Source organism: Mercurialis annua, linkage group LG2, assembly GCF_937616625.2.
Source record: "Mercurialis annua linkage group LG2, ddMerAnnu1.2, whole genome shotgun sequence".
In the NCBI taxonomy this organism is placed as follows: Eukaryota; Viridiplantae; Streptophyta; class Magnoliopsida; order Malpighiales; family Euphorbiaceae; genus Mercurialis; species Mercurialis annua.
The window spans coordinates 40,196,531-40,210,095 of NC_065571.1; the positions used below are offsets into that span (position 1 = coordinate 40,196,531).

Genomic DNA, 13,565 nt, shown 5'->3' on the forward strand with positions numbered 1-13,565 from the left:
TTTAGTTTCTTTCTTATTACATTTTCAATTTATTATTTCTTCCATTTTATTTTCTGTTTTTCTAATAATTAAACAATTTAATGTGTTAATTTCGTCCGTTTTTTTTAGCTATCCATTCGGCCAAAATTATACATATTAAAATAGTGGATATTTTATCTTAAATTATAAAAATAAATATTGATATTTTTCTATTAATTAATAAATACTCCCTCCGTTCTTTTTTAGTTGTCCATTAAACTAAATGCATTTGTCTATATTTAGTTGTCCATTTAAACTTTTAAGATAATATTAGCTATTATCTTCCAAATTTAACCGTCCCTAATAAATGACTCTATAATTCAATTTACAAAGCATTTATTATATAGTAGGGTTATATTAGTATTTACTTCTATTATTTAAGACAAAAATCTCATTATCTTAATATGTGCAATTTTGGCTAAATGGACAATTAAAAAAAACGGAGGGAGTACATTGTAATTTTTTAATTAGATTTTTTGAACTTAAAAAAGAAGATGAGTGGCATTGAAGTTGACTGAATTTATTATACAAACTCTTCAATGAAAGAAAAAGAACACATGATCAATTTATTCCCTCAACTTGGCATAAAATATCAAAAATGCTCAAATTCGTTAAAGTGGATAATAAAAACTCTATAAGTGCGTAAAATCGGTCAAAAACATTCCTCTGATAAAAAAGAGAGTAAAAAGCACAAAAAGTTCGAAGGCTTTTAAATAAAGTTTTATTTGATATACGAACTAAAATTATAAGAGTTAAATCAATTTTTGAAATATTTTAAGTGCTATTTTAAAAAATAAAATAAACATTAAGAACTCTTTTTTTTTTTCATTTCATAATGGAGAGTGTGTTTCACTCACGAAGTTGAGAGTGTGTTTGATTTGATTTGCATAGTTGTGGGTTGAATTTATCATGTTTTGCGAATTTGGGCCTATTTAATCTTTCGTGCCAAGTTGAGGATGTAAATTGATCATTTGGTCCATCCAGCCAAATATATTTATATATAGTTATTTGTCCATTTAAAATTTAAAGATAGCAAATAGGATTATATTATAATTTAAGAAAAAAGACAATATTTCAATATACGTAACTTTTGCTAAATGGATAAATAAAAAAACAGAAAGAGTTCCTTTTACTCAAAACATATATAAATCAACATATAAGGATTTTCTCTTTCTTCCTTCCTCTCAACACAAATAGCAGTCCTTCTAATAATATACACCGTCGTCCATGGCGAATAAAAGTAAATCAAAGTGATAATAAGGAAATTGTAAGCTTAAACGAAGATATTGCCAACAATTCAAACCTAGTAAAATGTGTAATGAAAGCAAATGTTATAAGTGAACATATAATAATGAAGGATACAATTAGTGATGATGATAACAAGATGAAAGAAAGAAATTGGAAAATCTTCTAAAATCCATCAAACAAAGAATCCAAAATGTTTCTTGGAGTACATATTTGCGTGTAATAAGATAAGGATAATGAAGGTATGTAAAGTAGATGCCACAAGAGAAGAAGAGTGGTGTAGATTTTTTGTGCTAATTGTTGTCTATGGATTAACCTCACGCTATTTTAAGCTACAAAACTTGAATAAAAACAGATGGAAAAATTATGTTTAACTGATTCCACCAAATCAGACCTAATTTGTTTGCCTTCATATTTGATTCCGAAAAAGGAAGTCTTCAAGCAATGATAGATGGTCCTATAATGTTTGATAAACACCCTATATGTCACGACCCGATTTCACGACATCATAACCGGCGCTAGGGAACAGGAGTGGTTGCTCCGTAACCCGTAGCAAGTTTCAGAAAACGACAAACATCAACATAAATCATACGACACTCGGGAAAAATCGAGACTCCAACCTTATTCTATCATGGCATAAACAGAACTGTCAAGCGGAAACTAAACATGCTTTTCTAATCAAACATCATAATGATAAAACAAACATATGCCAACAACCGAAAAACATCGAATACAGTTATACAAACTGACCCCCTCTGACAGCCCATGAGGAAAACCCAACAAGCCAACAAATATAAACTAACTATTGTAGTTTTAGAGTTTAAAAGTTTTACAACATTTATTAAAAGATTCCAGACAAGACAGAACATCGAAAGTACCATACCACGAAGAAAACACCTGAAAAATATTAAAATCCACGAGTCAGATAAAAATCTAAGTGAGTTCATACAACTATATTCAATTATTAAGTAAATTGAAAATGTTTGAAAATATTTAATATCATTGTTACGAAACCAAATGGAACCCTAAACCTCAACTAGTGATATCCATAATTTTAGAGAATGCAAGTGATCATGACACCCGAGAATTTAATTCACCGGATATGTCCCTGATCCACATGTTAATCCACAATATAATCCATAAACTAAGGAGTCATGGTACCCGAGAATTTAATCTACCGGGCACATTAGTGACTTTACTTAATCCATAAGTTGACTCCCGAGAACTTAATCATCTGAGTACGTCACTAGTGTAGCTCGAACATTTAATCAACCGAGTACTATTGCTACAATACAATAACCATAAATACGCGTAAATAAATCATCCATTTATTAGTACGGTCAAACCGGTGCGCACGCATGTAATACTCCATATGTTTTAATGTATTAGATTATGTCATGTGTCTTATTTAACAATAATTATAGCCAATGCGGTCGAGAATAAATTAAAATATGACAGAATAGGCCAAAGTCAATCTATTATTATTAGTCACGAATTAATAATTATATTTGGAAATTATTATTTGTAAGAACGGGTGTGAGCGGGACTAAGTAAAAGTTAAGAAAATTAATATAAAATAAAGTATAGATCCCGTGCTAATAATTTTTATGTGAAAGTCCGTGAAATATTTTTAAGAATTTATCGTAAATGTTTCGTATATTTTTGAGACTTTTAAAATTGAACGCGGACGTTAATTAAAGAATTGAGTCAAAGTACACGTTTGAACTGCGTGAGCTAAATGGTAATTCAGCTAAAGTATATATATATATATATATATATATATATATATGCCTTAAGAATGAAGATTTGGTTACATAAACCAAAATCTTCATCTTTTCCTTTTCTTTTCTAATGTTAAGTTTGCGACAAGCTAGAGTTTGTCGTTTTGATCTGTTTTTGACGTTTCTTACTTCGAATCTTCGTATTTCAGCGGGTAATCAAGGTAAGCTAGTCGGTTTTCAATTCGATTGGGTGAGTTTGGATATTGTTGGACTCTTGTCCTCTCAAACTCCTTTGTTTTGACTTTGACAATCAACTATGAGTGTTCTAATCTTGTGTATTAGTGTATAGGACCCCATAGGAACAATCGGAAGTTGATTCAGAGTCTTCTAGCGAGAATCGAGTTTTTCAATCTCAAGCTGTCCAGTAGCATATCGCGGGCGCTACACCTTCTGCATCACGGGCGAGATTCATGTGTCGCGGGCGCGACACATCATATTATGGGCGCGACATTCATATATGATGAAACCCTAGATGACCGTTGAAGGTATCACGGGTGCGACACATGTGATTGTTGGTTGCCCAACAGATAAATTTGTGCTGTCCCAGTTAGAAGCTGCCATGTGTCAAGAGCCGTTGAAGATCTACTGATCTGGCAAGCATCGCGGGCGCGACATCCCTATCACGGGCGCGACCAAGCTGATTTCTGCAAAAGTTATTTTGTTTGTTTTGGCTTTTGTTTGGGATTGCTTTGGCTATAAATATGAACCCATTTGCAATGTTTTAAGGTTAATGATTTTCAAACCTTGAAACAACAAACACATAACTTTAAATTACATTTGTTTTGTTATAGTTTTGGAGTAAGCTTGTAAACTCCTAAATCATTGTGGGTTCTTGATTAGCCTTAAAAAAATCAAGTGTGAGTTAGAGTTTAGCTTTGAGAAAACTCAACCCTTGTAAGTTAGAGATTAGCTTTGGAAAATCTCATAGTTGGTGTTTAGCTATATAGAAGTTCCTCCTAAATTGGTCAAACCAATTGAGACAAACAAAGTGCATGCTCAAGCTCCTAGGCCTAAGCCATTCTTGGCTCAAAAGCCTAAGAGCAACAAGGATACAAAACCCTTTAGACTTGGCTATGCTTCTCAATATAGTCACAAGTGGAACAAGAAGACTAGAAAGAACTCACATGCTCATGCATTTTCACATGTCAAATCTTGTTCCCATGCTTGTGCTTGTTCTTATGAGACCTCTAGAGCCAAGCCACCTCAAATGCAATCAAATGTGACTCATAGAATTCAATGTTTTTATTGTATGAAATATGGTCACACTAATGTTCATTGCTATGTGAGAAAAGTTAGATTAATTCCTTTAAACTATTCAAGCATTAACTTTCAAGGACCCAAAGTTGCTTGGGTACCTAAGTGATTTTCTTCGTAGGTACACTTGATGTCCACTAATCCAAATTCAATATCATATGGTGGATAATCAAGGAGGAATGATGCTTTATATGAGCATCAAAGGAAGTTTTTGGAAAATGGCAGGATAGGTAAAATTTGTATCATTTTTTTATGCCATGTTTTCCAAAATTGTTGTTTTGAGGGTGAGAATCAATTTTTTAAATCTTATTTTCCTAAAATATTTTGATATGCTTTAAAAACCGTTTTAATGATTGGACTTTGCCTTGGTGTAATTCAATTGATGAATTATTACCTATTTCTGATCATTTAATTCAAATTAGTTCAATCAATTGAGTTTTTAGTCGTGCCTTTGCGCCTCAATTGAATGAGAAACCAAAATTTGTTTTCAAAATATCTTTCAATTAGCTCTTTTGTCCATGTATTAAACATGCTTTTATTCTTTTTGTGCTTGACAAAGGGGGAGAAGTTTCTATGCTCAAATTGCTAAGTTTATTTTTTTTCCAAAATTTCTTACTTTTGCCTTACATATTGTCTTTATCTTTTGTGCATAAAGTGAGGGGGAGGCAAAATCAATTTGACTCTTACTTAACCTAGCTATTTTAGCATGTTGATTGTCAAACTCAAAAAGGGAGAGATTGTTGGACCCTTGTCCTCTCAAACTCCTTTGTTTTGACTTTGACAATCAACTATGAGTGTTCTAATCTTGTGTATTAGTGTATAGGACCTCATAGGAACAATCGAAGGTCGATTTGGAGCCTTCTAGCGAGAATCAAGTTTTTCAACCTCAAGGTGTCCAGTAGCATATCGCGGGCGCTACACCTTCTGCATCACGGGCGAGATTCATGTGTCGCGGGCGCGACACATCATATCACTGGCGCGACATTCATATCTGATGAAACCCTACACGACTGTTGAAGGTATCACGGGCGCGACAAAGAGATCACGGGCGCTACACATGTGACCGTTGGTTGCCCAACAGATAGATTTGTGTTGTCTCAGTCAGAAGATGCCATGTGTCAAGAGCCGTTGAAGATCTGTTGATCTGGCAAGCATCGCGAGCGCGACATCCTTATCACGGGCGCGACCGAGCTGATTTATGCAAAAGTTATTTTGTTTATTTTGGCTTTTGTTGGGGATTGCTTTTGGTATAAATATGAACCCATTTGCAATGTTTCAAGGTTAATGATTTCTAAACCTTGAAACAACAAACACACAACTTTAAATTACATTTTTTTTGTTGTAGTTTTAGAGTAAGCTTGTAAACTCCTAAATCATTGTGGGTTCTTGATTAGCCTTAGAAAATCAAGTGCGACTTAGAGTTTAGCTTTGAGAAAACTCAACCCTTGTAAGTTAGAGATTAGCTTTGGAAAATCTCATAGTTGGTGTTTAGTTATAAAGCGCTAAGTTTAGAGTTAGCTTAGAAAACTCTTTGTGAATTCCTTTTAGTGGATTCTAAATCTCAATCTTTGATTGAGTAGTGGAGTAGGATCAATTTGTGATCCGAACCACTCTAAATCTCTCGTGTCTATCCTCTAAACTCTTAACCTCTTTTAAATTCTTATTTCCGCTTTAAAGAATTTTAATCTTCCGATTCACAACTCAAAATCTGGTTTGCCATACCCCATAGGGTCTTTCAGATATATTTGAATGTAAAGAGGTAGGATTTTGACGATCCGTATCGATTTAGCATTTCTGACCCGTTTATATCATTTTCTATACGTTTTCGAAGTTGTAGCTTGACGTTTTAAGTTGTAGCATCAAGTTTTGGATATTAGACACCCTAGATCATTGAACTTATCTGTTATTACAGAAAGGGTACTAAACTTTATTTTGTTACAAAAAGGTCACTGAGTTATACCTTTTATTACAACGGGAGGTCACTGTGGCGGATTCGGTCGAATTTTATTACAAAAAGGTCACTAAACTTATCGTGAATTACAAAAAGGTCACTGAGTTATATTCCTATTTGTAATTTCAGCTTGCCACATAAGCAAAAACGGTGCGTTTAAATGTCAAAACAATGCGTTTAAATGTCAAAACGGTGCGTTTAAATGTCAAAACGGTGCGTTTTTGTCACGACCCAAATTATTGAGCCAAGACCGGCGCTAGGGAATGGGAGTGGTAGCTCCGAAACCCGTAGCAAGCCTAAAACCACTAATAATTTTTCGCATTTAAAAGTATAATAGTATATATAAAACATTTTCGGAAAAACTCTTTTAAATAATATACTTATAGATATTGAAATATTATATTAGAGTTTACATTCAAAAACATCTATTTGAAATCAATTCACCAATCTTAGATTGACACCTACTGACTACTGCAGCTCTAGAAACTCATACTTGTGCAAGTCCGACGATTTCTGGCATAATGGAGATGGTTTGTCTGATCCAACTTCTAATACCCGCAAACATCAAAGTGATGGGTTAGTATTTGGGAAAATACTGAGTGAGTATGCAACTTATTATTGGTATTCTCAATACAATATGAAAATAACATAATATTCACAAATAGCAGATCCGACCGAAACCTTAATCTTAAACTCTTAACTTATCTTATTCCGAATATTCGAATCAAACTGATCCAAATGGTCCGACCCGGGAGTGTTCACACTCAACCAAGTCAGCCGCGACCAATCTCTTAATCTCAAAGTGTGAGTCCAACTCACTGGTGGGTCCAACCCACTAGATACGGGGCTTAGGTTACACCGTAACAGAGTTCTCACTGGTATCGCATTCATATCATATGCGTAATTCGTAATCTCATAGACAATCTAGAAACGCTAGACTGACTCAAATACTGGTGATCACACAACCTATTGACACCCAATAGGTAGCTGGTCTCTTCGGATCGCACACTAGATATTCATATTCAAAACAATGAATAAAACATCATTCATATAATCAACTCAATCAAACATAGCCGTATCTTATAGGAGTAAGTCATATAAATGCGATGTGCTTGATAATAATATTCGTAATATAAAAAATTAGCTTTTATAATAATACGTAATAGTAAATTGCAACTCACAGTGACCGCTTCCAAAACTGCATTATCGTCACTCGATCACGCAGGTTCCGTGCATCGTTTGATCTCATAGCTACTCCAGCTTATCGGCCTTATAGCTCGTCGATGCGTTAGTTACTTAGTCGAGTTACCTGTACGTTTAATCCATAAACGTAGGCTTAATATCAAAACCCTAAATTATAAACTTAGGTTAATCTAATCGTACTTCAAATACGATTCTTAACTTTGATCGTATTCTAATACTTAATCGAGATATTCGTTATATCTCTTATTCATTTATTCTTAAACTTAGGTTTCTTATATCCCGAAACCCTAATCGAACTCGTTATGTTCAATATCCAAATTTCTCGTTTTAGGGGTTCGTGATTCACTTTTAATGTTTGACGTACTTAAAGTCGGAAATCTAGGTCGAAACGGGGTAAAATATTCAAACAGGCGCGGTAGTTGGCTGTGCGAGCGCACGAAAGGTCCTGACATGCTTCCACTTTACAATAACACATAATCCAACTCGATTCTCACCAAAAACGACTATAGAAACGCGATTGCGATTCGTTTAATTCATTAAAACGAAATAACCCTTATTTACTAATTCTCACAATAAAAACGTCAAGCTTGCCTCGATTTTAAGCTTATAAACGATAGAGAATTGAATTCTGAACAAATAGATATAAAGAACGCTTGATCTGGACTAGAAACGGCGAAACGACGAAGGATCGAAATGGATCGTCGTATTTCCTTCGTTCCCTCTCTGATTCTTCTTTTCTCATTCTGGATCTTTCTTTTCCTTATGCATTCCTATATATATATCATGGCAATTTAGCAACTTTGATCCTTCATTTCTTTAACTTAAACTATTTCTCTTTTAATCTTTCTAATTTAACCAAATGGTTAAATTACTCTTTTACTCGATTACTTACGTATTATTTATATTCATTTAAATAATACTAACTCAAAATTATTATTTTCTGTCAATAATATTTTAAATTACTATTCTCGAGACTTATTGGCTAATTTTCACTTTGGTCCTTGAACTTTTCAAAAGTTGCAATTTAGCCCAAAACACATCCGCGTCCAAATTTTAAAAGGTATCCAATTGACCCGAAACTTTTACCACCAACACTATAAAACATTTCGCGGACCTTAGCGAAATAATTTTCATTTCGAGATTTATTTGGTTAAATTACCACTTTAGTCCCTGAACTTTATTTTGTGACTTATCTTTAACATTTTTCCTTTTAATTTAAATTCCAACTTTAGAATTGGAATATGATATAAAATTCCGCATAATTACTTTAATTTCTTGGAAATTATTTCCGATATCGCCACCCTGGCGAATCAGATTTGGATACATGGTCTAATTAAATACTTAAATATTTTGGGGTATTACAGTTTTATATGAGCGACATCTCGTTGTAACAAAAGGTATAGTTTAGTGACTCTTTTGTAACAAAATGAAGTTTAGTACTCTTTCTGTAATAACAAATAAGTTTAGTGACTTGGAGTGTTTAATATCCTTGCGTTGGCTGCTCAGTTTGAATGGAAAGTGTATCACTTGGATGTGAAATCTGCTTTCTTGAATGGAAATTTAAATGAAGACATTTATGTTGAGCAACCAGATGGGTATGTAATTTCAGAGATCATGTTTATAAGCTGAATAAGGCACTTTATGGCCTTAAACAGACTCCAAAAGCCTGGTATAGTAAAATCGATGCTCACCTCATTTCTCATGGCTTCGAAAGGAGTGAAAATGAAGCAACATTATATGTAAAGAAGCTTGAAGATGGTCATCAACTCATAGTGTCACTCTATGTAGATGATTTGCTGGTGACAGGAAGCAATTCCGATTTAATCAATCAGTTTAAGATGGAAATGGAGAGGGAATTTGAAATGTCAGACTTAGGAGCAATGAAGTACTTTTTGGGAATGGAAGTGTACCAAGGCAGAAGTGAGATTTTCATTTCTCAAAAGAAATATGCTTACGACATCCTAAGGAAATTTAAAATGGATAAATGTAAAGCTGCTCCTACTCCACTTGTGCACAATGAAAAACTCTCCAAGTTTGATGGTGATCGCAAAGTTGATTCAACCATGTATAGAAGTTTGATCGGGAGTTTGTTGTATCTAACTTCTACAAGGCCTGATTTGATGTATGCTGCAAGTGTGCTTTCAAGATTTATGCAGGCTCCAACACAAACTCATCTTGGAGCTGCCAAAAGGGTTCTAAGATATGTGCAAGGTACTGCTGATTATGGTGTTTGTTTTTGTAAATCAGAAAATGGAAAGTTGCAAGGCTTTTCAGATAGCGATTGGGCTGGGAGTGTAGATGACATGAAGAGTACATCTGACTATGCTTTTTTGTTTGGTTCAGGTGTGTTTTGTTGGCATTCAAAGAAGCAAGAGACTATTGCGCAGTCATCTGCAGAGGCTGAGTATGTTGTAGTGGCTGCTGCTGCAAATCAAGCTCTTTGGCTTAGAAAAATATTGAAGGATTTGGTGGTTGAACAAAGTGAAGCTACTGTCATCTTTTGCGATAATAAATCTGCAATTACAATGGCCAAAAATCCAGTGCAACATGGAAGGACAAAGCACATCAATGTGAAGTATCATGCTGTGAGACAAGCAGAGAAGAATGGTGAAGTTGAACTGAAGTTTTGTAATTAAGAAGAGCAGTTGGTAGATGTCATGACCAAAGGTTTGAATACCTAAGAGCCATGCTTGGAGTATCATAACAAAGTCTTAAGGAGGAGTGTTAGAAGACATAATACTTTGTTTTGATAATCTGATTTTTGCTTTAGATAATGATGTTTCAGAAGTATTTTGCATTTTTGTATTAGTTATGGAATTTAGGAGAGTAGTTGTAGTGTAGTCAACTTGTTCTCCTAAATTTAGGGAATTTTGTCCCTATATGACATGTAACCTGTTCTATATATTAGTAGAACAGTTTTTGTGTAAAAAATATATATGAATGTATGAAGCTGAATTCTCTGGTTTTCAGTCCATTTTATGAGTTTGTAAACTGATAGCTTGCAAGCCTGGAAACTTTTTTTGTTTCAAATTTGAATCAGCCTTTATTTCAATAATTGTTAAGAAAGGCTGAGGAAGAATTTGGGTATAAATTCGTTGTTAAATTTTGTTTCAGCAAGTAATGGCACCAATTTATATTTTCAAAGTAGCCCTTCCCAATCTTTAAGAGCCCCCTCCATAGCTGCATCCTCTTTTATTGATGTAAGGCACAATCTCTCAATAACAAGGACTCAATATGAAAAATGCTAAGGAAATGATTCTTAGTTGGGATTTTGTCATAGACTTGGCTTATTTAGAGCACAAAAGATAAAGAATTCACAACATGTAATAAATTCTTCATTTGAAAAGAAAACATATGAGCTTTGACCTCTAAATTTTGTCATAGACTTGGCTTATTTATGTTGTTCATTATCTGTATAAAGTTTATATGATCAATCATGTGAAAACATATAGGACGTTCAGAACAATTTGAAGTTTCTTGCTTCAGTCAAAAGTTACATGCTATTAGTCTTGTAAATGTCAACTGACCAGAACTCAGTGGTGGTTCACTATACAATTAAACTCTGTCTTTCTTCTCTATGAGTACAAAATCTGCCTCAAATAACTACAAACATAGTGCAATTGACAATGGAATAATTCTCTGAAATGGTTTGAGGGGTTAGACTTAAATCTGTGTGAACTGGGTTGTTAGTTGTCCTATTTTTATCTTTAGATAGCAACTCCTCAAATGAGCTATATCTTATATTACTATAAAATAATGTTGGTCTTTCAACATGGAAGCAGAATATGTAATTACCTCTATTTGCTGCTGTGATTTCTACGATTTCTGCATACTTTTCATTTAAGAACTCCAATCAAAACATAACATAAAAGTATAAGTAAGAAAAGTTGAAACTATTTTATTGTAAATTTTAGCTAGTTCAAGTTTCAATTTGAGAATGTAACTGATAGTCTAATGAAAACTGCAGGGCTTTCATTCGCAAAATGCAATGACATTCATCATTTAATAAGAAATAATATTTCTGTATTAAAAGAAGTATTCTGTATTTACATTGACTTGGTCTATTTTTCTAACAAAATTGTTTCTATGTGGTACTACATTAGTTTTGGGATCTGAATCTTACTATCTACTCAAGCTAGAAGCGACATTAATGAAAGTCTCTTCTCTGCAGGGAATTGTCAAACCACCCATTGGATGATCAAATCCAAACTGCTCTTCTGCTTTGCTTAGCAGATCTTGAAATGCAGGCTCGTTAAGATAGGATACCGGAACTACAAATCTCTTTTTCTCCGTCTCCCCGATATAAACTGCTAGGAAACCTTTTGGCACATTTGAAGATGTTGAGTGAGTTTATTTGCTGATATACGAAGAATTTGCTTGGCGAGAACAGATGCAAGATGTCTAGCCATGCTGATTCTTTGGACGTAAATAATGTTGAGAGGTTTAACTCTGTAATTTAAGTGAATGGTATTGCTGTGTATGGTTGAGTCTGCTAGAGGTTTCACAGTGTAGAGATATATATAGATGATGACAAATTGGTTAGGACATAAGCCATTTAAGGGTCATGTGGCCTTGTCTACAGGTTAGAGTACCTCCATGTCCTACATTTATGTCTATTAAACAAATTGAAAGGCAGCAAAAGATTTGAAAATGATACAATATGAATCCTTAACAGCCTTACATTTCTTGATCTTTTGCCAATCACATGGCATGTCTCATTGATTTTACACAGCAGATAACACAACCTATGTCCCTAATCCAATACTTATTTACTTAATTACTTGTCTCATGGATCGACGAACCTAATCCGATTAATCTTTCGCTTGTATTTATAGCTTTAACATCTATATCGCCACCGATTTTCTAGATGTCCTATTCCAATCTTTAAGTTGCCTTCTAACATGAATTTTGTAAATACCCCATTTTGTTGATTATTTAGAAGACATTGCATGTAATACGTACCATATCCTTCATTAATTTCACTATCTCTATATATTATCAGCAAACACTCTTCTGCTCAAACCAACAACTATTCTTGCCAATAAAAAGATTCAATTCCTTTGAAAATATTTATAATCATTCATACAAGAAACAATGGTAGTAAGATTTCCTAGTGCTATCCGTGCTTCTTTCTTGTCTGCAAAGAAATCTGCTTCAAGATCTCTAGATGTGCCGAGAGGTTTCTTGGCAGTGTACGTTGGCGAGATGGAGAAAAAGCGGTTCTTGGTTCCACTATCCTACTTGAATCATCCTTCGTTCCAAGATTTACTAAATAAAGCAGAAGAAAAATTCGGGTTTGATCATCCGATGGGTGGTATGACGATTCCTTGCACGGAAGAGGATTTCATTGATACCATTTCTAACTTGAGCAGACCATAAATAAGAAAATATGTACACAAACAGTTTTGTAGCATAGGAATTATCATATACAAAATGTAAATATATATTTCAAACACTCTTGCTCATATTGTAACACATGAATTTTATAAAAGAAATACTTCTACTGTAAAATGACTATATGGCTCTTCATCAATGGATCACTTGGACTAGACCTCACTGGCAATTATTATATTAAATTACACGTATAGTTCATTTTGATACAATCCATCTTTCATTTTGTTTCTTAATTAACAAATTAATCTACGTCATCTTCTTCGATTGACCCGAAGACATACAGATTAGTTACGTAGCGAAAACAAGATAATTTTATAATTGTTGATTAAAGATATAATTTCATATTAGATTTTCTAAAAAAATTCAATTCGAATGAATTTTAAAAATTATGCATTTAGATAATTGTCAATTCAATTAAATTCCAAAAGTTGGTAACAAAAACAAATTAAGCGGTTGTTTAACATACCAAAAATACAAATAAATACCAAAAAAATAAATGCATTGGGTCTATATATTCATATACAAACACGAATTAAAGTATCAAAATGGTGAAAATATTAATGCAATTCTGATACTTAAATTGTTTGCTAGTTAAACGACAAACTAATTCTTAGTGTATAAAAAAAGATGAACAAAGGGTCAACACGGCTCCGGAATTTATGACACAAGATCACTTAACTTGATTTTTATTTTTTCAAACAGCTAATCCCTAAACTCTT

At 33.6% G+C, this 13,565-nt stretch overlaps 1 protein-coding gene across 1 annotated transcript; it reads left to right on the forward strand.

Annotated features, from left to right (window-relative positions):
• The first annotated feature begins 12,494 nt into the window (after positions 1-12,494).
• On the forward strand, positions 12,495-12,835 carry LOC130015153 (auxin-responsive protein SAUR21-like). Its single transcript, XM_056104793.1, has one exon. It carries the CDS (start codon positions 12,547-12,549, stop codon positions 12,829-12,831), a length of 285 nt encoding a protein of 94 aa, XP_055960768.1. The 5' UTR covers positions 12,495-12,546; the 3' UTR covers positions 12,832-12,835.
• The last annotated feature ends 730 nt before the right edge of the window (positions 12,836-13,565 follow it).